We start from the raw sequence: 25,204 nt of genomic DNA on the forward strand, positions 1-25,204 counted from the left end.
CCTGGGAACGGGACATTAATTGAGTCACCCATAAAATCATTAATTCTGGGTTCAAGGGCCGATTCTAGTACTTGGGTACATATATAGAGATTGTCTTAGGAGGAATCTGGGTTCACAGTTTGAGATTCCTGTTGCCAACTTTACCCTACCCCATGATTCCAAGGACCCTCAATTAGGCTTCTGCCCAAAGATCACTATCATTTCTCATTCATCTACCACTTATCCATTACTCACTCCATCCACCTACCATCCAGCCAGTCCCATCCACCACTTAAACCCTCCCACCCACTCACCATCTACCCATTTTTCCACCCACTGTCTACTTACCACTCACCTCCCCCCACCCATATACCATTCACCCCTTACTTCTGAATTCTCCTTACAAAGGTAAGGGCAGTGATTGCTGGGGACCCTGGAGGACTAGGAGTCCCTGGCTCCCCATAGGCCCCTTTCACCAGGAAAGCCAGGAGTCCAGTGCTGGGGTACTCTTCTCTCCTTGCTCTCCCTGTTGGGACAGAAGGGCATGTGGTAGAGGTGGAAGTGGGGATGGCAGAGTGGCTTTTCTTTTCTTTTTTAAAGATTTTATTTATTTATTCATGAGAGAGAGAGAGAGAGACAGGGAGGCAGAGACATAGGCAGAGGGAGAAGCAGGCTTCATTCAAGGAGCTGGATGTGGGACTTGATCTTCAGACCCCAGGATCACCACCCACCTCCACCCCCCCAAGCTGAAGGCAAACATTCAACTACTGAGCAGCCCAGGCATCCCCAGAGTAGCTTTTCTATTTCACTCCAGCTCCTCAATCTTCCTTCTCTTCCCCTATTTCCCCCTGCCCCCTGCCATCCCAGAAGGTCCCAAAGTTCCTGAAATTCCCACCCAGACAGGCAGGGGAATTACCTGACATTCAGGGGACCCAACAGTACAGACACACTTAGCAGGTGTGACAGGAGCAGGGTTGGATCTCCTTGGAACATAGATTAAAACAAGGCTGGCTCTTAGATTACCAGGTTCAACCTCCTCATGTACAAATGGGGAAGCTGAGGCCCAGAGAGAGCTATAACTGCAGGTGACAGCAATGGGACAGCAAGCTGGCCTGGAGGATGTGGTGAGAATGCCAATATGACTCCTAATTTGGTAGGGAATGAGGTCACCCAGACCTGTCATTTTCTACCCAGTTCTGAAATTGGCAGAAATCCCAATTTCTTGAGAGGTGTGATGTTGTGATAAGAAATACATATTTGGTCTTTCTTTGATCCTGGCACAGAGCTAAAACTCTTGGAATATCCTAAGCCTGAAGCTCTAAAGGTGTTTTTTGTTATGAAAATGAAGTGACTTTCAGAAAGCCCCTGGGTAACCTGAAGATGGGGGCTGGTTGCCTGGGAGCCACCTCTGTTATCAGAGAGTGGGAACTGTTCCAACCCCCACCTCTGAGGTGGAGAGAGGTGCTGGAGATTAAGTTCAATCACCAGTGGCCAATAACTTAATTAATCTTGCTTCTGTAATAAAGCCCCCATAAAGGATGGAGTTCCTCTTTTCTTTCTGGGCCCTACCCTAATGCTGCCTGTGACTCTGACACCAATTCTGATGTGTGGGTTTTCCAACACCATCAAACAACTAGTTCTCTGAACTCTGTCCTTTTGGGTTCCTGTCTTATTCCTTAACAAGAGTCAGGGTGAATGTAGGGGAGGGGACAGGTATTCCTAGGATCTAGCTGCTCCCTTGCCTCTGGCTTTGGTTTTTGAACCCCAGAGGTCTGATCTGAGGAAGAGGTTACCTGGAGTTGCAGAGATAACCCCATCCAGCCTATTGCCCTCCGAGAGCCTTTGGGTGCTGCTGGCAGAAGGCCTCTGGCTAGATGCAGGCTTTAACACCTGGTCCAGCCTGGAGGCTCCTGCCCCATTCTTTTATCTGAAAAATGAATGAGTGAATGAATGGAATGACTGGAGAGGGGGAGTCTAGACTGGAATCTTTGGTTTCGTATCTATTTGTAAATCTATCCCCTCGCTCCAGGTTCTTCATTTCATCACATCTATTCATTTTTCTCTGCCTTCCATCTACTTCTTATTCAGCAACCTCCCTCTCTTGGCCTTCTGCTTGTTAGTACTCTCTCCTCTTCTTTCTATCCTTCCACCTCAAAGCATCATAGAATCAAAAAAGGTCACAATAATGACACCATTAATTGTTAACCTGCTTTCAGATATATATGTATCCTTACACTTACATAGGTAGCCTCATCTGATCCTCCTTAACAGCCTTTTGGAGTGAAGTAGGGACTGACATCCCTATTTTACAGATGAAGAAATTGAGGATCATCATGGTAAAGAGAAAAGCCCATGGCACATGGCTTATCAGGAAGGAGCTGGGATTTGAACCCTTAGCTTTGACTAGAGGACTAGGGCTTTCTGCCTCACAGCTGGTGTACTCCAACCTGAGGGCAAAATTCTCCATTGTAGGCCATCTGGCTTTCCCCTGGCTTAGGGCCCAACTTCTCCTGCTTTTTAGATCATTAAGACTGGGTGGGGGTGAGGAACAGACTGCACAGATCTTGAGGATTACTGGCTCCAAACATCAAGCCTCTGGCAACAGTGAGGACTGAGGGGGTGAGGGTGGAGGAATCCAGGTTTCAGGAGAGGAGAAGGTGGGGGCTGTGTGGATCAGAGGCTCCAGGCAGGATGGCCCTTCTTCCTAGGCCCTCAGCCTTATCCCTTTGCCCCCAAGTTCTCTCCAGCTCTCATCAGCCATCTTTAGGGCTATCCTTATCTCTCTTAGGACAAGGAAAATCAAAGACTGCTGTAGAAGAGGCCTCTGGCATGGAAGGCTTGGTGGGCAATATGGCTTCTTTCTGAGACCCTCTCTTCCCACAGCTGGGGTTAGACCTGAGTTCTGGGTTGCATCCCCAGCACCCCAGCTGAGGGTACCAGAATGATCAGATTGGTGCTAAAGTTGGGCAGGCAGGGAAGGCACAACAGCTTCTGGGCACACAGAACCCTGACAACCAGAGTCAAGAAGACAGGAGCTTCAGCCGCAGCAGGGCAACCTGGCAGGAAGAAGAGGTGCTATCTGGGTTTGGGCAAAGCTCTTCAAGGCTATGGTGCCTCTGGAGATTGTGTGGGGTTCCAGTTGGAGTCTGGGCTCCATCATCACACAAATGGGTTTAAATCACATTTAGTTGCATATGACCTTAAGTCAGTCTTTTTACTACCTGGAGCACCATCTATACAATGGATTTATAGGGTTACCATGGTGATAATAATAATAAAGCCTGGCATGGTTGAGCCTTACTCTGTGGCAGGCACTGTGCTAAGTGCCTCTCTGCATACAGAGAAGTTCTCTCTGTAGGTTCTCATACAGCCCTATTAGGCTGGGCTGCCATTAGCCCTCCTTTACAACTGAGGGTATTTAAGGATAAGAGGGAGGATGTCACTTGGCCAAAGTCACAGAGCTAGTAAATGTCAAATCCAGGTTTTAGTGTAGGCATTTTGGTTCCAGATTATTTTTAAAAAGATTTTATTTATTTATTTATTCATGAGACACACAGAGAGAGGCAGAGACAGTCAGAGGGAGAAGCAAGATCCCTGTGGGTAGCCTGATGTGGGACTCAATTCCAGGACCTCGATTTCAGGGTCATACCCTGAACTGAAGGCAGATGCTCATCTACTGAGCCACCTAGACATCCCTGGCTCCAGGTTCTTAATCTCACTCACTTGGCTGGTCATGACTAATGACCAACCCTGGGCACTTACTATGTAGCAGGCATCAATGCAAGTTTTTTACACAGATTCATTCATGTAATCTTTATAGCCACTCTGTATAATGGTCACTTAATGTGAAAGATGAGGATACTGAGGCATAGAGAGGTGTGCTAACTTATCCTAAACCTACTGCCAAGAATCCAGTCCAGCCAGGCTACTTGAGAGCCAGCATTCTTTAAAAAAATAAAAAAAAGTTTTTTCTTAAAAAAGTTAAAGTAGGGCAGCCTGGGTGGCTCAGCGGTTTAGCGCCGCCTTCAGCCCAGGGCCTGATCCTGGAGACCCAGGAACCAGTCCCACGTCAGGATCCCTGCATGGAGCCTGCTTCTCCCTCTGCCTATGTCTCTCTGTCTCTCTGTCTCTCGTGAATAAATAAATAAAATCTTAAAAAAAAAAGTTAAAGTAATAAAAGTAAAGTACATACAGAATGGTGCAGAAAAAAGAAATGTTTAGCTCAATGAATGTTCATATGGTAAATATACCATGTAACTAAATAAAAACATCACCTGTACCCCATGAGGCCCTTTCTAAGTGACTACTTCCACCACTCATCCCAAAAGTAACTCTATCCTGATTTCTAAAACCAAAGATTAGTTTTGCCTGTTTTTGAATTCTATGTAAATGGAATCCTACAATAGTAATCTTTTGCTCAATCTATAATTTCTTTTTTTTTAAAATATTTATTTATTTATTCATTCAGAGAGAGCGAAGAGAGAGGCAGAGACAGGCAGAGGGAGAAGCAGGCTCCATGCAGGAAGCCTGATGTGGGACTCGATCCTGGGTCTCCAGGATCACACCCCAGGCTGCAGGCAGCGCTAAACCGCTGCGCCACCAGGGCTGCCCTATAATTTCTCTATGTTGTTGGTATAGCTATATTTATTAAACTATAGGTTTATTAATTCTACTATTGATCCCAGTGTTTGGCTATTCTGAATAATGCTGCTATGAACACTCATATATGTGTTTTGGAATACACACATGCACACACACACACATTTCTAATGGGTATATATCTCAGGGTGGAATTGTTGGTTGTTTCCAAGCAGTTGCACAAATTTGTTTTCTTACAGGCATTATATGAAAGTCCCCTTACTCCACACTTAGCACTACCAGTATTTAAACTTTTAAAAAGAAGATTTTATTTATCTATTCATGAGAAATATAGAGATAGAGAGAGAAGGAGGTTCCCCACAGGGAGCCCGATGCAGGACACGATCCCAGGACCCTGGGATCATGACCCCGAGCTGAAGGCAGATGCTCAACCACTGAGCCACCCAGGTGCCCAGTATTTAAATTTTTTATCAATCTGGTGGACATAAAGTGATATCTCAGAATGTTTTTCCATATCTATTTGTTAAATGAGGTAAAAGCAAGCACTCTGTAAACTTGTCATCACAACCCTTTGAGGTAGGTGTGGTATCATTCCCATTTTGCAGACGAGGAATGGAGGTCACAGTTGCTCCTTTTCTCTTTCCTCTCTTGCAATCCACTCACCTTTCCTGGAGGCCCCTTCCCCACTTTTCCTCAGTGGGGTTGGGATGCCTGGTTACCACCAAGTTTGGGAGGCCCCTCCGACCAGGATGTTCTCCTGGGTAAGGAAAAGAGGAAGGCTTGGCTGAAGTGGACAGGGGTGAGGAGGACAGAAAGGATGAGACAGAAAGATTGGAGTGAGGAGATTCTGGCTCTTGGCATGGGATGAGGGGGCTGGAAGAGAGGTCTCAGAATATAGAGGAGGCATGACTGGGGAAATTTGTGAACTCCTAATGCTGGTGTGGAAAGAGAAGCTGTGTAGCCAGGGAATAAGAGCCCACATGTATCTGGATGTTGGGGGTTTCTCTGGACCCCAGGGCCTCTTTCTTGGGTTTTGCTAAGTCTGAGGATTCCTCTGTGGGGCCTTTCTAAGCTTAGAGCCATTTTTAGGGTGGGTTTAGCAGTCCCTTGGTAGAGTCTCTTTGGATCTAACTTTCTTTCTTTCTTTCTTTCTTTCTTTCTTTCTTTCTTTCTTTCTTTCTTTCTTTCTTTCATTCATGAGAGACACACAGAGAGAGACAGAGACACAGGCACAGGGAGAAGCAGGTGCCATGCAGGAAGCCTGACGTGGGACTCGATCCCGGAACTCTGGGATCACTCCCTGAGCCAAAGGCAGACACTCAACTGCTGAGCCACCCAGGCGTCCTATCTTTGGAATTTTCTAAAGGTAAGTAGTACTCTGTTCTCCAGGGTTGGGGGAGTAGGAGACAGGCCCTAGAGGTCCTCCAGGGAATGTGGGTGAAGAACATGGGGTCTACTCTGATTCTGGGCTTTTTATCTATCAGGCCAAGAGGTATCCTGGCAAGCAGGTACCCCGCTCTTGGACTCAACAGCTGTTAGGGGAGGCAGGGCAAATAATTTCCCCTTCCTAACATTTGTCACTCTCCTCCCAGACTCCCCTCTGCATCTGTACTTTTGCAAGTGTCATCTGCATAGATTCTCCCAGGGTGTACTTCCTTCTCCCACCCCCACCTTCCTTGAGCCCTTAGCTCATTGCTCACTGGTAATGCTCTGGCAGCAGAGGCAGCATGGCTCAGGGCATAAGTCTGTAGCAGGTAGTAAATATATTTAGCTAAAGTCTTGGCTCTATTAGTTAACTAGCTGTATGGCCTTGAGTGAACCTTGTCACCTTTCTAGGCAGTGACAGAACTCTCAGAGGACCTAACATCATTCACTTGGCTTGTCTCCTACACAGGCTTTGGCCAATGAGAAAGAGATTCCATGGGTGCCAATTGGCTTAGAAACAGTGCAAACTCTGGAGTGTTGGGAGCCATGCTGGCATGGGTTTAGGACTATGCAGAAAACTTTCAAAGGTTCTAGATTCCAGACTGCCCAAGCTGGAAGGGGGTTCACAATTCAATGAGTCGCCCCCCCCCCCCCCCATTTACAGATAGTAAAATTGAAGCCAAGGAAGGGGAAGTGACCACAAAGCTGGCAAGTAGCAGAGCTGGTTGGACTGGAGATATGAAACTGGATCCCAGCCAGCCCAACTGCAGATGGGCTCTCCTCTCCTCTCTGCATCCTCTGTCTGGGTGTTCATTTCTGGTGCCACATGTCCTGATGGAAGGATCCAGCTCTAGCCTCTGAGCCAGACTTCCCTTTGCACTGTGGGGTCTCTAAGGAGATCCTATCTCTCCTGATCTGTTCTCTCCAAGTATGGGGCCCTGGTGCACAAGGAGGCAGCTATATTGATGTGCTATTTCTCAGCCCACACCTGGAGCCACTATGGAGGATACTCTACTTGGGGTCCAGGCATCAGCAGACATGGAGGGTGGTTGAGCCCCCCTACTCAATGCAGGCATAGTGGGAAGTCCAGGGATAGTCCTCATGAGATTGTTGTGAAGTACACGAGTGAAGCACTTAGGACTGTATCCATCCAGCATATGGCCTGTGCTCATTAAGTGTTAACTTTCCTTATTATGTGTATTTTGCCTACTCTGTCAGACAAGAGTTTTTAGGGCAAGCCCACAAGGGCAGGACTATCAATTCTCTAAGAAGCCCAGACTGAACCCAGTAGAGGTTTATTTATTTTTTATTTTTTAAAATATTTTATTTATTTATTCATAGACACAGAGAGAGGCAGAGACACAGGCAGAGGGAGAAGCAGGCTCCACGCAGGAAGCCCGACGCGGGACCCCATCCCAGGTCTCCAGGATCACACCCCAGGCTGCAGGTGGTGCCAAACTGCTGTGCCACCGGGGCTGCCCCCCAATAGAGGTTTAAAACTGGATCAACAAGGGAGCTAATTAGACTCTAAGCAACAAGCCCACGAGGGTGTGGGCTGGAAGAAGCGGCTGGGGAGTGGAGACTTTTCTCACTTCTCCATCAGGAGCATCTTCCTGGCGTCCTGGGTGCCCAGGGGCTTAGGGACAGACAAGGGTGCCAGGGGGAGGTAGAGATTCTTTCCCTTTTTCCTTTTTTTTAAAGTTGATTTTTTAGTAACCCAGCGTGGGGCTGGAACTCCCAACCCCGAGATCAAGAGTCACATCTTGATCACATTGAGCCAGCCTGGTGCCCCACAGAGGTTCCTTTTCTGGTAGAGCCCTGGGCTGGAAAAGATGAGTGGGGGGGAGGGCCATGTTTCTGCCCCTGGGGACTCCAGGAGGTGCTCTCAGTCCTCAAGGGGGCAGCGATCAGGTGAAGAAAACCAATGAGCATCATCTGCATCCAATTTCTCCAGTTCCAGAATCCTTTCTTATCCATTATCTCATTTTCTCTTGCAGTCATCCTGTGGGGTAATCCAATGAGAAAGTGATTCCATGGGTGGAATCACTCTCTTTTAAAATTTTATTTTGAGGGATGCCTGGGTAGCTCTGGTTGAGCATCTGCCTTCAGCCCAGGGCATGATCCTGGAGTCCCAGGATCGAGCCCCACATTGGGCTCCCTGTGGGAAGCCTGCTTCTCTCCCTACCTGTGTCTCTGCCTCTCTCTCTCTCTCTCTGTGTCTCTGATGAATGAATAAATAAACTCTTTAAAAAATTAAAAAAATTATTATATGCTTTCAGGGTTAAATTTTTAAAGTCATATCTTTGTTTCAAGAGCACGTAAAAACCACTGAAGAACTGAATTCAGAATTTTGGTGTTTTTTTTCCTCCTTTTTAAAATAGAGGGTGAAATGACCTTTCAAGACATTAAGTGGGTATCCAAGGTCACACAGCTCTTAAGAGGCTGTGCTGCAACTTGAACCCAGGTCGACTCCAAATCCTATGCCTTTTATGTAGCCTCTCCTGGACACCAGTATGCCCAGGCAGGACACTAAATTCGGTCCTCTGAGGGTCTCCAGTCTGCTGGGGGGAACAGAGGTCCTGGCACTGGGAGCTCTCCAGCTCTGCGGAGAATTATATTTTCCAACAGGGTAGGGTAGGAAGGAATAAATGCTAAGTGCCCACTGTAGGCTGGGGGATTTGCACAAGCTACTTTCTTTCTCCCCTTCTCACCTTCTTTCTTTATCACAAAGCCCCATTTTCCAGGTAAAGAGAGTGAAGCTCAGAGAAACTTGTTTCAGGTTCCCCAGTGAGTCCAGTGGCAAAGGTGGGATTAGCATCCAGGTGGACCTGATGCTAGTACCTGTGCTTTTTCCTCTAAGCATGGAAGATGATTGGTTCATGAGTCACCTTCCCCATGAAGTCTTCCCATGCCTTGGATGTAGAACTGATTACTTGTGCCTCTGGGTCCCCACAATGCCCTATATGGCACCTCCCAGGGCACCTGCACACTTCTTAGATTCATTTTTTTTTGTATGCCTCTTTCCCCTCAGTAGGCAGTGAGCTTCTTGAAGACAGAGAGTGATCTTGGCCCTCTCTGTGTCCTTAGTATGTAGCACAAAGCCTGCATACAATCAGTGTCCAGTAAATATGTGTTGCATGGATGGTGGGGTGCTTGGATGGCCTACTTATTTCTGTTTTCCTGCTTCATTGAGACAGTGATGTTGGGGGACAGATGGGCACCAGCAGATGGATGAAGGATACTGGGGTAGAGGTCTGGGTACCTGTCTTACCTGGAACCTTTCCCGAATTTCCCACACTCACCTGCACTCATGCTCCGGCTCCAGGTTCTTTGTCTTCAGCCCAACCTCTCCTGGCACTCCTTCCTCCATGTCTCAGCACCTGTAGCTCTCCTAGGTTTGCTGTCTATGAGGCAAGTCTGGCATTGGTATCAGAATCATCCTTTCTGGTCCCGTTTTACTCTCACAAGAGCTTCAAGAGGCAGGATAGACAGAGATGACCTACCTCTATTTTATGGTTCAGGACATTCAAGCTCCAAGGAGCGGCGTCCAAGTTCATACAATAAGCTGATGGCAGAACTGGGTTCAGTGATGATAGAGGGGGATAGGGCTGGGGGAAGTTTTCTGAATCAGGAACAGGCTGGGCTTTCCACAGGGATATGAGGAATCTGGTTCTGGCTCTGTTTGCCCTGCTCCAAGATGGAGAGACCCCAGTACGTCTCTGAGACAGCAGGGAGAGAATCCCAGAATCTTGTCACTGGTCAGAACTCTCCAGACCTTCTGCAGTCTCGATGATTGCCAGTAGGTGCCGTCAGTTTGCAACTTTTTGGTTCTGTCCCTACAAGTTCAGCTAGCTGCCCTGCTCTTCCTCCTCTCACCTGGACAAGTCTACACTTGGAGAAAGTAGGAAAGGGCCTAATTACTGTGAGACTGAAAGACTGCTGCCCTGGGAGAGGAAGCTGGAAGGAGGAAAACGGTCTCTGATCTGCACTTTTGCTTGGCTGCCTTGCTGCTTTCTAGGCTAAGCCAAGCCAAGCCAAGTCAAGCCAAAAGAAAAAAAAAAAAAATCCACAGTGGGTCACGGATTGTGCCCTGACAGGCACTCTTACCCTGAAACCAGCTCCAGGACAGAGAAACCTTTGTGGGGAAGGATGATGAGTACCTGGGGGACCAGAGAGAGATCCTAGGAGATGGATCCCTGCTCAAATGTTACTCTAGGGTCCCTCTGGATCCCAGCAGGACTGAGGCAAGAGTGGGGTAAACAGGTACCAACCAATAGGATCTCACAGAGGGCCTAGCCAGCCGACATACTAGCCCAAATAGCAACGGCTGGCTGAATTAGAAAAAGGCATCCCTACCTCGAAATGCTTGACTGCCATCTGCTGGAAAACTGTCATAACAGCTACACAAACCTACCATGACTACAAGAGAAATGGTGCCCCCTGGAGTTGTGCGATGCACAGTTTGCACACTGAGAGTGACAATCTCCCTAGCCAATCCTCCTCTGGGAGGGAGTCGGGCAGTAGAGGCAAACATCCAGGAGGGAAGAAGAGGCTGGGCACCTCCTTCTCCAGCTCAGTTGATTCAGTTCTCAGGAAGGCAGAATGGACCAGGACCCAGATGAGCCCTGAGGAGCCAGGGCGCGTGCTTCGCGGGTGGGTGGCTGGGGGAAGGAGTTGGAAGGGCAAGTGGGAAGAGAACCTAACTTCTTAGGGCCATCAGGCCCTTCTGGGTCCCTCGATAGGTGCTTGCTTCCCTTTCCCCACTTCACTCGACTTGGTCTCCAGTGGTTGGGACTGGAAGCACGAAGGAGGGTGGAAAGGACTCGGGCCAGGGAGACTGAATCCGCCGAACTAGCAGTCCGGGCTAGGAGGTCGCGTTCTTGGGGGTGGGGTGGGGGCGGGGCTGCAGCCGCCCCGGCGGGGTAGGGAAGGAATCCTCCAAGGTCGGGGGAGGGGGCCAAAGAACAGCCCCTTGGCGTCTCCTCTTCCTTTCCCTCCCCTCCCAGGCTCCGGTTCAGAGGCGCTTTCGGCGCCTGCCACGGCTTCCAAACTGCGCCGCTTCCTTCTGCGGCAGAAAAGGACTTTCAGATGTTATAGCGGCGGCGGCGGCGGCGGCGGCGGCGACTCAGGACAGCGCCCCCTCCCCCTAACGGCCGCCTCTCCCTCTCCCCCCCCCGGCGCCCCCGCTCCCCCACCTCTGGGAAGGCGCTGGGGGTGTGGCCAGGGGCCGGTATAAAGTCCGGGGGAGCCGGTCCCGGGCAGCCGCTCAGCCCCCTGCCCCCCCGCCGCCCGCCGCCAGGGCCGGGCCGAGGATGCGGCGCAGCGCCTCGGCGGCCAGGCTCGCTCCCCTCCAGCCCGCTTGCTAACTTCCCTGGCTCGGTCCCTGTCCGCCAGCGGGGCCGCCCCGTCTCCCCGCGCCCTCCGGGTCGAGTCCTCCAGGAGCGCCGGGCGCTGTCGCCGCGTGTCCCTGCCGCCAGTCTGAGCGCGGGCTCTCCCTCTCCCTCTCCGCTCCCGCGCCCCGCGCCCGCGCCCGCGCCCGCGCCCCGTCCTAGCTCGGTCATGCTGCCCCTCTGCCTCGTGGCCGCGCTGCTGCTGGCCGCCGGGCCCGGGCCGAGCCTGGGCGACGAAGCCATCCACTGCCCGTCCTGCTCCGAGGAGAAGCTGGCGCGCTGCCGCCCCCCCGTGGGCTGCGAGGAGCTGGTGCGGGAGCCGGGCTGCGGCTGTTGCGCCACTTGCGCCCTGGGCAAGGGGATGCCCTGCGGGGTGTATACCCCTCGCTGCGGCTCGGGCCTGCGCTGCTACCCGCCCCGGGGGGTGGAGAAGCCCCTGCACACGCTGATGCACGGGCAAGGCGTGTGCATGGAGCTGTCGGAGATCGAGGCCATCCAGGAGAGCCTGCAGCCCTCTGGTAAGGTGCCCCTGTCCTTGCATGCCCTCTCTAGTGTTCTCTCCTCCTAGAAGCCCCTTCCCCATTCAGGCTGTCTGGGAAAGCCCTTGAAAATCTCCCGTGAATTAAAGAGAAGGCAGGTACCTGGCAGGGTGGACTGGCATGGGACAGGCTCACCCACTGAAACTGCTATTGAGTCCCTAGCAGCCTGTTGCCACCAGCAAGGAAGATTTTGTCCCAGCCTTCCATCTCAAACCTCCCAGAGGTGCCTATTTGGGAAGAGAGGGCTCAATGGTAGCCCCGGCTGATGGTGCACGAGTGGAACACTACCTGACCTGGTCCAGCCAGCAGCCTGCAAGTGAGCCGCTTAGGGTCAGATAACTAGAGGATGGGGATGGTGGTGGTGGTGGCTTTCTGTTCTTGATCCTGGAACTCCCCTCATCCTGGCCACAGGTGAAACCCCAGGGGTTTAAGAAGCCAGGACTTGGCCTTTTGACATTGAGGTGGGGTGGAGTGGGACATGCCGATCAGAGGGGCTTTGGTGGTGAGGAGCATCGACACTGCCCCTCCCCAAAGCCCCTGGGTAGCTCACCTTGCTGTTTGAGAGGCACTGGGGAGACAGAGGTCTCTCTGTCAGGCCTGGGCGCCTCATCCTGCCCTGGTACACGGGCACCCCGTTCCTCTTTCCTGGCAGGTGTCGTCTGAGGTGGCAGAAGAGAAGCAAGTCTTGGCTCCTGGCCCAGCGCTATAGAAACCTAACGGGTGTGGGATAGGGAGTAAAGAAAGGAGAGAGAGGAAGAGGGGGAGGCGGGAGAAGGGGCGGGGGAGAGACGAGGGAGAGGGAGAGGGAGAGGGAGAGAGAGAGGAAGAGGGAGAGGTTTAGAAGGCCCTTTGCCCTAAACTCATTCTTACACTTTCTCTTTTTCCATTTCTCAGTGAGCCTCTCAGATTCTCCTTAGAATCGCTCTCAGTCTTTCATACTTTCTTATTCTTTTGTTATTTCCTGCTGTGTCTCTCAATCTCTAGTTTCACTACCAGCATTCCGGAGCTCTCCTTTCCTCAGTGTCTTTGGCCTGTTATCAGTTTCTCTTTCTCTTGTTCCCTTTCTGCTTTTGTGGTCCCACTTCTCTCACTTTCTCTTCAGCCCCTTTCTGTGGCTTTTTCTCCACGTCTCTGTCATTGTTTCTCTTTCTGCCTTTGTTCCTGTCTTTCTCTGTTACTTTTGGAATCTCTCTCTCTGTCAGCCTTTCTGCATCTCTGCCTCTGTTTCTTGTTCCCTCTCTGACTCTGTTTTGCTCTCCCTGTGCCTCTGTCTGTGTCTGTCTCTTTTCCTGGGGCTTGAAGCTTCCATTGTTGCAGTCCGGATGCTGGGACTCTGGCCCCAAGCTTCCTGCCCTGGGTCCCAGACCGTTCCACTTCCTCAATCCTCTGCAGCTTGTTAGCGGAGGAAAGCAGGATGCAGGGAAAACAGGAAGGACGTGGACCCCAGGGGTCTGGGCCTCAGGCCTCTCTGCCCTTCCTGTCCCTAGGCAGTGAGAGATGGGTCAGCAGAAAACATTCTAGGAGAAATGCCAGTCTGGCACCCGGCACATCTGGGAATCAGGGGGGCTGGAGGAGAGGGCATCTTGAGGGAGTAAGGCCTTGATCCTGGGGCACAGATGCCAGTGCCTGTGGGAGGGGAGGAGCACTGGTACCAGACCAGATTGGGAGTGAGGGCTGAGCCCTTGGGCTCCCTGAGTATAATGGGACCTCTTTCCCTTCGTATCTCCATCCTCCACCGGCCAATGGGTATGTATCTGGTATCAGATTAGGATGAGTGCTAGCCTTCTCCTCTCCCAGTATATGAACTTGGGGCAGAAGAGCCCTCAGAGGGTCTTAAGCACCCCTTCCTCCCTGGATGGGTAGGAGCACATCATCCTATAGTGGAGAAAAATCTAATCCCCTAGGGGCTTTGGGGGAAATGGTATGAAGTTTGTGATTGTCCCGTGTACATCATGTAAATCGGCCTTTATATCCTCTTGGGATTACAGGGTCCATATCTCTAACACCCACCTCTCCCTCCTTGCCTGTCCTCCACCCATGCAGGGTATGCAGAGGGAAAGGGCAAGCCTGCAGAATCCTGGGGAAACTAGGTACCTACTCGGCAAGCTGTGTCCATGCCTTCTCATCTCCTAGTCATCACAGAAGCATCCCCCACACCATGTGAAAGGTGCCCCCTAGAATTGTACAACAGCCCTGCAGGGTCTCTGGTGAGACAAGATGGCCAGAGGTCAGGGCTTATCCCTGCTATTCTTTCTAGCCTTCCACTGTCCCTCCTGGTCCCAAGGCTTAGACTCCTCTTGCCTTGGGAATAGTTTGGCAGAGGGTATCCGGCTTCTCTTTCTGCCTTTTCCTCTTATAGCTAAACTTCAGCAGGTGACTGGGGGAGGGCAGCCAGTTGGCATGCCCCTTCCCTTGGCCTTGCTATGTCCAGCTGCCTACTGAGGGGTTTCCTCCTTCCATATTAAGCCTCTGCCCCCCTAACCTTCCCATACCCCTGCTGTCCCAGCTTTCTGAGCCAGAAAAGGTTGTGGATTAACACTGCTCAGGCCCCCAGAGGTGGGGGTGGGGTGGGACACATGCGTCAGAAGTCCACAATTCTGCATCAGTGGACTGACCCTTGACTCTTGGAATCTGGGGGAGTGGACAGTGGGAAGATCAGTGTTTGGACTGGGGAGCTCCTAAACTGTGCTCTTGGGTCTCTCTGGGACAGGGTTAGGGAACAGACAGACTGGGTTAATTTTTAGTCAACGCAGCAAATATTGTCCCCCTTACTTCAGTACTGGGAATCCAGTCATGTCATGGGAACAAGGCCTTCCCAGAAATTCTGTGCCTTGGGGGAGGCGGGGGGGAGGAGCATGGCTGCTTAACATTTTTTCTTTAGTATTGGCAAAGCCAGAATTATTGGTGCCTCGGGTATCAGGAGTCTTTCCATTTAAAGACATAGGAGCTGCAGGGATAAGTCTGTCCTCCTTCCCCTCCACCCAGTCTACTGGCATTTTCTCATCTATGTAATGGAGATGACAACGGGACTTGCCTCACAGACTTGGGGTGTCTGGCATGGAGTAAGAGCTCTGTCAGTTGGAGCCATCATGAGGAGGGTGATGAAGAAGCTGAGGAGATTTCAGTTGACGCTTAAATCCTCCTCTGATGTTGGGACTTTGAGGGGCATTAGGGCAACTGAGCAAAGTAGGGGGAACATTCAAGGGAGTTGAGAGGGGTAGGGAGGAACTCAGTGCTTCTTGCTCTTGTAAACATGGAAAGGACAAGCCAGCTTTCCTTCAGTCTGAGGCTGGCAGCATGGCACAATGGTGAGGGGGATGTCCTGTGACCCAGACCTTAAAGAACGGCCTGGGTACCTGGCATGAGTGATCTTTGTTTCTCTAGGCAGAGTCCAGGGGAAGAAAGAAAGAAAAGGCCTTTCTTGTAGGGTAGGGGGATGAGCCTCCAAACTGTGGCTGAAACACCTGTGTCTGGGTGGCTGGGACCACCCACCTCACAGCTTCACCCGAGGTGTCTTGAAGGGGACTGGGGTTGAGGAGGAATCATGGGGTTGAAATCAGGCTGCCAGAAAGAGGAAATCCTCTAGCTTTGACCATGAACTTTTCAGCCAGTGGTGCTTTTCTTTCTCTGGGCACCTTACCCTCAGTTGCTAGAGCAAAGACCAAGGTTTGCCTTTAGCTGCATATTGTTGGCCCAACTCGGAGCAGGGGCTGGAGGAGATGATCTGGCTTATGTGGAAGCCCCACCCCCTAAATAAGCCTTTTGGAAGTCAGAAAGCCAGATCTTTCAGGGGCTAGGTATGACTCTGGGGGGACCCAGAGGGACTGGGGTCTTTCCAGAGGCACCCCCCTGGGTGAGCAGTACCAGGTGGCTGGAATTCCTGAGTAAGCAGGGAAGTAGCAAGTATTTAGCCAGTTTTGGAGATGGGTAGGTTAACATTTTCAGAGGCCCAAAGCTGCGACCCTCACCCTCCCAAACCCAGAGCCTGGGGGTGGATCCTGGGTGGATCCTTAGTCGGCCTGTTAAGCAAGGCTGGGCAAGGAAAAGTTACAGATTAAATGGAAAGTCAACAAGTTATGGTGCAGGCAGTGTGCCCTGCCCTGGGTCTGTGTCTCTCCCTGGGGCAGGGTCAGAGTGCCTGAGTGCATGTGGGTGTGCATGTGGGGACCAGTGTGTGCTTGGACACGTGATTGTTTGTATATGTTTGTGGTTCTTGAGTCCTGGCCTGTGTCTGAGTGGGCAGATATGGGTATAGTCTGTGTACCTATGTCTCCATGAGAGTAAGTAAGCAGCTATTCTCTCTATCTGGTGTATTCTTCTCGAAAGCTTAGACACGAGTCAGGGACAGACCGGGACCAGATCTGGAGAGTGGCAGAGCAGCTGGGAGTTGGCATGCTTGGTGTTAATGAAGGATCGAACTCTTCCGTGGAGTGCCCTTTTGGTGGGGTGAAGCAGTCTGGCCTCAGGCAAGAGGGGTCCAAGTATGGCATTGATGAGTATCTGGACTCAAATATGTGTGTTTTGGAGGCTTGTAGGATTCTTCAGTTCTTCAAAAAATAAAAAAGGAAGCTTGCCTAACAACAACAAAAAAAGTGGGGAAACCAAGGAGGGGGAGGCCGGGCATGCTGCCTGCTTAGCTTTCCCCAGATAATCCCCTCAGTGTGTCATGGGGCCCTACCCACACAAGAGTATAAACTATGCTTCCAGCCTTGCCCTGTGGCCCATGCAGCTCCAGGTTTCAGTGAGCCAACCCAGTTGTCCTTTTTTTTTTTTTTAATATTTTATTTATTTAATAAGAGAGAGAGAAAGAGAATGTGCATGCAAGCAGAAGAAGAGGGAGAGGGAGAGAGAGAACCCCAAGCAGACTATGTGCTCAGCGCAGAGCCTGACTTGGGGCTTGATCTCACAACCCTGAGATCATAACCTGAGCCAAAACCAAAAGCTGGACATTCAACCAACTGAGCTACCCAGGCGCCCTCTCCTTGTCCTCCTTAATGATACTCCTGAATTAAGAGATAAACATTCTATATATCCATTAATAAACCCCCAAGTGTTAGTCATTTGTGAACTTCAACTCTTAGAAACTCAAGGTTGGAAAGCCTAGTTGCAGTTAAATTTCTACTCCAGGTCTCTCTAGGTTCTTGAGCCCTTTACCACCCTGCTGGGTCACACTTCCAGGATGGGAGGTTCTCTACTTCCGATTGTTAGAAAGCTCATCTTTTTCAAACCTAAGAACATTCTGCCAACTTACCAAAGGAACAAGTGTCACTGGGAGAAGTAGTGCTTCCCTTTATGGTTGTGAAAGGAAAAGCAAACTCAAAGGAAAGACCAAAATTTTTCTCAGGTTTCAAGAGTGCCCCTCAAATTAGCATCATGGGCTGTGGCAAATGAGTCCTTTTGATCCCTTCCAGTCTTTTCTGGGTAGAATGGTGATGCTTTTGTTCATGTTCCAGCTTAGCCTCTGTTGTTCCAGGATTTAGCTCTAATTCCTTTAGGTCTTCCATTTCCTCTTCCTCTCCATTATCTACCTCCAGCCTACACCCCTGCAACCCTGTGACCTCATCCAAAAGTCTTATGGTATTGTGCAAGGTGGATGCAGGGGCAGAGGTCACTGGCCAGTTTGGGCCTTTTGGCCAGAAAGGTTCCTTGGAAGAGTCTACAGGGAAAAGCCTGGATCCTAGATATTTTCTCTGGTTCAGACTGAGGGTTTGGGGTCCATATTTTTTTTTTTAAGATTTTATTTATTTATTCACGAGACACACACAGAGAGAGAGAGAGAGAGAGAGAGAGAGAGACGGGGACATAGGCAGGGGGAAAAGCAGGCTCCCACGGGGAGCCTGATGCAGGACTGAATCCCAGGACCCCAGGATCACGCCCTGAGCCAAAGGCAGATGCTCAGCCACTGAGCCACCAAGGTGCCCCTGGCCCTTCTTCTTATGGCCACCATGACAATCCTAGTCTTCTGAAATTTACTCACATCTTTTGTCACAGGATTAGGAGGTCTTGCTATAGTGCTTTCTCCTTTATTGACCCGTAAGAACTTGATGTTGTCAATGAGACTGGAGTACCCTCCAGACTGTCCTTCTTGGGATGTTAAATATGCAAAAGGATAGATTATATCTATCTGCTCCATTTATTCCTTACCTTTGGTTCTTCTTTCTAAACCAGCCCTCTACTCATGACAACACCTTCTTCCCATCCTTGGTGACTCAATTTTATAAATAACCTTTGGCATGGAATCTTGACAAAGACTTTCTGAAAGTCTAGATTTCTCCTTGCCTGGTTTTCCTGTATCTACTTGCTTCCCCCCACACCACCAGAACTAGGAGAATAAAAAGAGAACTAACCCCCCAACTAACTTTGGCTAGACGGAAAAATACCATTTGACCCAGAGGCAGCTCTGGGACTGCTGCCATGCATGGAGGAACCTGCTAACTCCTCAGGAAAAAAAAATCCTGACGCAAACCAGATGTAACCTTCTGTCTGGCTGCCAACATCTGGAATGCTGGCAGGGGCTTTGCATTCAGGCCGGCAGGGAGCTGCCAAACCCAAGCATTTTAGAGGTGACTCTGATCTGCAGAGAGGTCTTGCAATCTCTTTCTCCAGCTCAATCCTGTATTCTAGTTTTTGCTGCCTGAAGGTTTGGAGCAGTGGTTACAATTCTGGGACTTCTAGTTTGGGTTGTTCTTGAGTTCAGATATAATCTTCAGGAAATCCCAGGGAGAGTGCACAAGTCCAGCCTCACTACCCCCATCTCCAGTTCCCCAGTGCCCTGGCTCTGGACAATAGACATGGACTTTGAATGGGGTCTAAGATCCAAGGATGGGAGATGTTGAGGTGGGGGAATTGAAGGGAGGTGTGAGGATATTTTCAGTTCTGTGGCCACACAGTGTGTTACACACACACACACACACACACACACACACTACGGATGCCTGCATGCATGCATACACACCCACTCCCACTCCTTCTCTCCTGTTCAGCTAATGGGGAGAGCCTTTTGGGCCAGATTTCTCATCACTCATGGAAACTCTGATTTTGGCCATGTGGAAGAGGGGCGGCAGAGCCAACAGATCTGGGGATCCCCTGGTTGGCTCAGCCAGATGCTGAAAAGAGCAGGAAAGGAGACAGGAAGAGAGAGCAGATGGAGTGGGGATGGTAGGAGGACCTGAATGGAGGAGGGTGCGAGATCTGGTGGGGAGGCCCCTGCCTGCCTTAGACCTCCCTGCAGGGCCCAGGGGACTCTCCTGCTGTCTGCGCAGCTGCAGCTGATGACTCATCTGAGGGCTGGACTGGGTGGGGTGAGGGACAAGGCGAAGACTTTAAGAGGAATATTCTCCTGAGGAAATCTCAGGAGAGTGGGGAGGAGAGGAGGGTGTTGCTTTCATCCCCCCCACCCTAAGGTACCCTGTTCTCTCCCAGAGCCAGGGTAGAGAGAATCCCCAAGAAGAAAGCAGGTGGGGAGGCTGGGTTGGTATGTTGCCCTGTCTTTTCCCAGTGCTGACCTCTCTCCCATCTCGGCCTGACTGCAGACAAGGATGAGGGTGACCACCCCAACAACAGCTTCAGTCCCTGTAGCGCCCACGACCGCAGGTGCCTGCAGAAGCACTTTGCCAAAATTCGAGACCGCAGCACCAGTGGGGGGAAGATGAAGGTCATCGGGGTGCCTCGGGAGGAAGCTCGGCCCGTGGTGAGGACTTCTGACCTACAAATGCACCTGTGCACAGTCACAACCCACCCTCCCCACACTAGATCTGGACTATGATCATTCAGCAGACATTCTTTGGATGCCTACTGTGTGCAAGACATACCTGGTATACATCCCCAGGACCCAGAGAATCCTCATTCCTTTCCTTGATATTCCTTTCCTGGTCATCAGTCATATACACTGATATAGTTGAAGTGATTGTTAAGTACTGAAATATTTCTGTACTCGTTTGTAAATAGTAAACACCAAGCCACCTGGTGTTTCTTAGCCCTTCTCTTGGCTTCTCCATGCAGAGTCTTTCAGTAACTAAAGGGTTAATGCTGGCCGCAGTAGGGGGCCTGGAGACCCTGCCCCAGCATCTGGCTAATGTCCTTTCTGATGGATGGTTCTAAAGGATCTGCGGTTCTAATGGATCCCGCCTGGGTTCCATAAGTTAATTTTATGATGTCAGCTATCCCTTCAGCTTGGAAGTCACTCCATTCCCAACCATCTCCATAGGTTTCCACAACCTCTTTCCCCCACAAAGTCCCTTCCATTCACACCCCTCCTTTTTGGAAGCTCTTTGGCCCAATATTCTCTCTGCAATGTCTTGCTCTGCCCACCAGGGTCCCCTGAATCTACTGGGGCCTGCCCAGCCTCTCGGCTTTCAGTCTTGACTCGACCCCTAGCTTTGGTCTTCCTGCTTCTCTCCTTTCTGCTAAGCATTTTCATTCTCCCTTCCTCCAGCCCCAGGGCTCCTGCCAGAGTGAGCTGCACCGGGCCCTGGAGCGTCTGGCTGCCTCACAGAGCCGCACCCACGAGGACCTCTACATCATCCCCATCCCCAACTGCGACCGCAATGGCAACTTCCACCCGAAGCAGGTGGGTCTTCATCCCTGCCTGTCCTGGCCTTAGCTCTTGGGGCATTACTTGTCTCTCCATAGGGTAGTCCAGGATGGAGATCTCAAGTAGAGGAGAGACCTCTCAACCCAAACCTAACCCTTGGAACCCTCCCCCAGCCTTAAAGCCTCAGTTTATTTTGCCCACCACACTCATTTTGGAGATGAGGAAACTGAGGCCCAAAGAGTGAGTTAATGGCAGACCAGCTATCCTGCCTCCCTATCCAGGGCTATTTCCATCACCTCTGGATTCACCATTTAGCACTCCTGCTAACCTCTCTACCTCCCAGCACTCTCTCATTCCCTGTACTGTACTCCATCCTATGAGTAGTTCTTTGCCATAGAATGTTTCTAGTTTCATTTGGAGATAAAGGGTCTAAGTCATAAAGGGTCAAGGAGGAAACTCAGCCTGGCCCTTCCACCAAGCTGAGTAACCAAACCACGTGGGGTACAGCCAGGATGGAGGTGAAGTCAGATCTGACAGCTGGGGATGGGAGCTTGGGATGGGAGCTCTGGATGGAAGCAGAAGAAGGAGTGGAGTAGGAGAGAAAACGTGAATGCAGAAGCTTCCATACTCCTTCATGCAACGTGGGTTCCTCTGATAAGCCCCCCAGGAGGCTAGGATGTTCAGCAAGGTTGGCCTGCCTCAGACCATCTCTGACCCATGAGGGGAGGGCTCACTTGGAGGAGTGGCACATCTGGGCAGAGACTTGTGCTGGGTGTGGCCTGGGGAGTCCTGGCTTGGGTCTTTCTCCAGCTCCTGGTGGGCATAGACACATATATTCTCCCACTCCGTGCTCTACTGACAGATCCACAAAGTGGGCTGCCACTCGACCAGTAGAGGCCTTGATAGGAGAAGGGCTGCCCCCAAGTCTGCAAATCCCAGGATGGCATGAGAGGTTATGGGTGGTGTGCAATGAGTGGAGGACCAGAAAGGGCCCCCCAAACCAGTGCCAAACATACCTGCAAGCTTTATCCCAACACCAATTTCATCCTTGTCCTATTTAAAAAAGATTTTATTTATTTATTTGAGAGACAGAGAGAGAGAGAGAGTGCAGTGAGCTGGGGAGGGGTAGAGGAGGAAGGAGAGAGAATCTCAAGCAGACTCCCTGCTGAGCGGGGAGCCGCATGTAGGGCTCAATGGATCTCACAACTCTGAGATCATCACCTGAGCCAAAACCATGAGTTGGGTGCTCAGCCAACTGAGCCACGCAGGTACCCATTCTTGTTCTAATTCTTTTTTTTTTTAATTTAAAAAAAAATTTTTTTTTCTTGTTCTAATTCTTAAAAACTTTTTTCCTGGAGTACCTGAGTGGCTTAGTCAGTTAAACATCTGCCTTAGCCTCAGGTCATGATCCCAGGGTCCTGAGATGGAGCCCTACATCAGGCTCCCTGCTCAGTGAGGAGTCTGCTTCTCCTTCTCCCTCTGCTGTTACCCCTGCTTGTGCTCTCTCTCTCTGTCAAATAAATAAATAAAATCCTTTAAAAACACTTTTTTACTCATTAAAAAATTTAATAGATTTTATGTTCTAGAGCAGTTTTAGATTTATAGAAAAGTTGAGTAGAAAGTACAGGATTCACATCTACTTCCTCACCCCTAGGTTTCCATGTTAACATCTTGCATTAGCATGGTACATATGGTACTACAAATTAAAGAACTAATAGTGATACATTATTAACTAAAGTCCACAGTTTATATTAGGGTTCACTCTTTGTGTTGTACAGGTCTATGTGTTTTCTTCCTTCAATTTTTATCCCACTGAAAGTTCTGACACTTGAGCCCTTTATCACTAGACCAATGCTGACCTCTGAGACAACCTTTACTTTTTGGCCAAGATCTCTCTATTCCATGAGCTCAGAGGGTCTGTGCTCATGAAAGAGCCTCTGCCCTCACAGGCCATCTTGAATCAACTATCTGATGTGGGCTGGGCTGGGATTGGGGCAGGCTGCTTGGGAACTGACCTCTCACACCCTTGTCTTGGCAGTGTCACCCGGCCTTAGATGGGCAGCGCGGCAAGTGCTGGTGTGTGGACCGGAAAACAGGAGTGAAGCTTCCAGGGGGCCTGGAGCCAAAAGGGGAGCTGGACTGCCACCAGTTGGCTGACAGCTTCCGCGAGTGAGCCCTGCCAGGAGGCAGGGGGCTCAATGCCCCCTGCCGTCCCCATCCCCTAGAGGCTACAGAGCTGACCTGGAGCCTGGGTCTGAGTCCTGGCTCTGTCTCTGGCCTAGAAGTTTCCCTTTCTGTGGTATGTGTGTGTGTATGTGTGTGTGCACGCACGCATGGGTGTGCCCTTGGGGTGAGCCAAAGCCTAGGGGTGTCTTCTTTGGTCTTAGATAGCCTGAGACGTCTGAGAGTGGCAATGGGGAGCCCTGGTATGTTTCCAAATTGATCGTGGACTCATTCATTCATTCATTCATTCATCCATTCATCCAGCCGTTCTAAAACATTTATTGACAACATACTACATGCCAGCTCTGGTTTTTTTAGCCCTGGGGGCTCTTATTCTGACTTTCTCTGATTTGGGCATCTGGGGTCATTTCTTATAAGCTGAGCACAAGTTTGGGGAAGAGAAGTCTCTTTTCCAGAATCAGAGGAGGAAAGTAGTCATGTACCTTGACTGTTGTACCTTGTACCATTGTCATTCCCCTCAATTTAGTCAGAGGGTGGAGGCCATAGGGAAAGTGTGGAGTGGCAGATGATTCAATGGGCAGGAGTCCCAGACTCACTCCCAAACTCAAGCCTGCCAGGCTCCCCTTCTTCTCTTCTCTAGGTCCCTCCAGTGGGAAGGACCTATAGAGACAAGCCCACCTTTGGGTCTGGTGTGCCATCTGCTTGGTTGCCTGGCAGCCCAGGCCCTGGTGTGGGGGAGGGAAGAGGGCTAGAAGAAGTCATACAGGACAGAGGGCTGGGGAGCAGGGGCCCATCTCTGAATAGGAAGAAAGAATGCACAGTTGGACTGCATGTGCCTGATGGAGAAGAGGACACACATGCTGGGGGGTAAAGGATTTGCCTGGGGTCCTGCATCCTTCCCTGTTTGTGGTCATAGCCACAAAGTCATCAGGATGACTCCATCCTTCCAGTGGTTCACCGCCTGTGGCTTTGCCTCCCTTCCTATACCTCCCTACTACCCTCCAGGCATTTCTGGTTTGACTGGATAGAAGGAGACTTAGGGACCTACCAGTTGGCCATGATGTCTTGTCTTTTTTTTTTTTTTTTAACAAAACAGAACAAAACAAAACAAAAAAACCTAGACAATTGTGTTTTGTTGATTTATTTATAATTAGAGACAGGGATGCACCAGGGGTGGAAAAGGGGGGTCATCATGTGGTCCTCAGAACTGTCCTACACGGTAAGAGCATTGCAAAGAGTCAACCAATTCACCCTCCCCTTCCCAGCAGCCTCTTCCTAGGGGGCTTCCTTGTCCCCAAAGTGTACTGTTTGTGTTCAAATAATGGCTTCTGAAGGAAGGCAAGCAAGGACAGTCCTGCTGGTCCAGAGTTATTCCTGGGATCATCTGGTGTGTGAAGCTGGGGTATCTCCTAGGGCATCAGGCAGATTGGATTTACATCTGAACTTGATATATTTGGTGGAGGAGGCACTTCCCTGAAGTTGGAGAAAGAGGGTAAACTCCAATACAGTCCATAGCTCTGACTGCCTAGATTCCTTAATGGGGTAGTTGTGTCAAGATTTGGTTCTGAGAGGCTGGGAGTAGGGGCATCTTTGATCTTGCTGTCCTGAGCTCAGCAGGCTGTGGTCTCTTGGTGCGAGACCCAGAATCTGTGCCCAAGTGGTATAATTGGATTTCTGGTCATCTCCCAACATCCTTCTCCCCCATCTCTGTGCTCTGTGTGTGTGTACACTAATCTCCTGGGTGGGTGGGAGGCTTCTTAGGAGGTCCTGGGCAGCTGAAGACCCTGTGAACCAAGTCTGCTGCACTCTGGGGGAATTGGCTGCTGTTGGTTGTCTTCTGGATTCCTAGCCCCTCCTCAGTTCCAGAGGCACTACCTGGCCTTTTAATTCACTGGCTTCTGATGAGCTGGCTCCTGATGAGCTGACCTCTGGGCTATCTGCATCTTGAATCTGAGCCTGCAATCCTCATCTCTCTAGCTCTGCCTCGGTGGCAGCATCTTGCAGCCATCTGGTCTCCCTAAGGCATCACAGGCCACTGCCAGCAGTAGGAGATTAAAGAACAAAGTGACCTTGGCCCTCTGACCACCCTTCACAGAGCCCCCTACTTGGGCTGAAGCCAAGGGATGTTGGGGCAGGAGGCAAGTGCAGGCTGACAATTAAGTTTTAGGTCCTTAAACCAAATAAATGTAGGGAAAAGTATCTTTTTCCCTAAAGCACCTCTTTAAATTCCTCCTTTTTCTCCAGCTCCCCTTCTCAATGCTCTACCCTGGCAGTGGATACTAAGAGGTCCTTTTCCTCCCATGGGCCTTTAAGAAAAGCTGGATTTGCTTGGGAGGTAGCTGTATATATGGCCTGGGATGTGCCTTTGTGTCATGTCTGCATATTTGTGGTATGTGTGTATGGGTTTGAGTGTGTGTGCACGCATGTGTGTAAATATAGCAAAGTGATACTTTTGAATATACAAAGTGAGAAGTGAATGCATGTGTACCGGGTCTGGGTATGTGTAGAGGAGATGCTAATTCAAGGGGTGTGTCTATGTGGGCTGTGTGACTCTG

The 25,204-nt window shown here is 50.4% G+C and overlaps 1 protein-coding gene and 2 long non-coding RNA genes across 4 annotated transcripts in view; 2 read left to right on the forward strand and 1 right to left on the reverse strand.

Annotated features, from left to right (window-relative positions):
* The window catches only part of LOC144286560 (uncharacterized), a 23,134-nt gene extending 14,474 nt beyond the window's left edge, over positions 1-8,660 (forward strand). Inside the window, exons 3-4 of the long non-coding RNA XR_013354588.1 lie at positions 5,790-5,944; positions 7,345-8,660. This is a non-coding gene — a long non-coding RNA (uncharacterized LOC144286560). The remainder of the gene's footprint in view (positions 1-5,789; positions 5,945-7,344) is intronic.
* Positions 5,697-13,431, reverse strand: LOC144286561 (uncharacterized). 2 transcript variants are annotated; one of them, XR_013354589.1, is made up of 4 exons: positions 12,483-13,404; positions 9,507-9,889; positions 9,306-9,407; positions 5,697-8,005 (listed from the first exon to the last, which is right to left on the reverse strand). It is a non-coding gene; the product is annotated as an uncharacterized LOC144286561 (long non-coding RNA). The 2 variants fall into 2 exon arrangements; XR_013354590.1 differs by lacking the exon at positions 9,507-9,889 and having other exon boundaries at positions 9,306-9,473; positions 12,483-13,431.
* On the forward strand, positions 11,256-23,774 carry IGFBP4 (insulin like growth factor binding protein 4). Its single transcript, XM_077853139.1, has 4 exons — positions 11,256-11,911; positions 19,465-19,622; positions 20,367-20,501; positions 22,504-23,774. Exons 1-4 carry the CDS (start codon positions 11,563-11,565, stop codon positions 22,636-22,638), a joined length of 777 nt encoding a protein of 258 aa, XP_077709265.1. The 5' UTR covers positions 11,256-11,562; the 3' UTR covers positions 22,639-23,774.
* The last annotated feature ends 1,430 nt before the right edge of the window (positions 23,775-25,204 follow it).

Source organism: Canis aureus, chromosome 16, assembly GCF_053574225.1.
Source record: "Canis aureus isolate CA01 chromosome 16, VMU_Caureus_v.1.0, whole genome shotgun sequence".
Classification (NCBI taxonomy): Eukaryota; Metazoa; Chordata; class Mammalia; order Carnivora; family Canidae; genus Canis; species Canis aureus.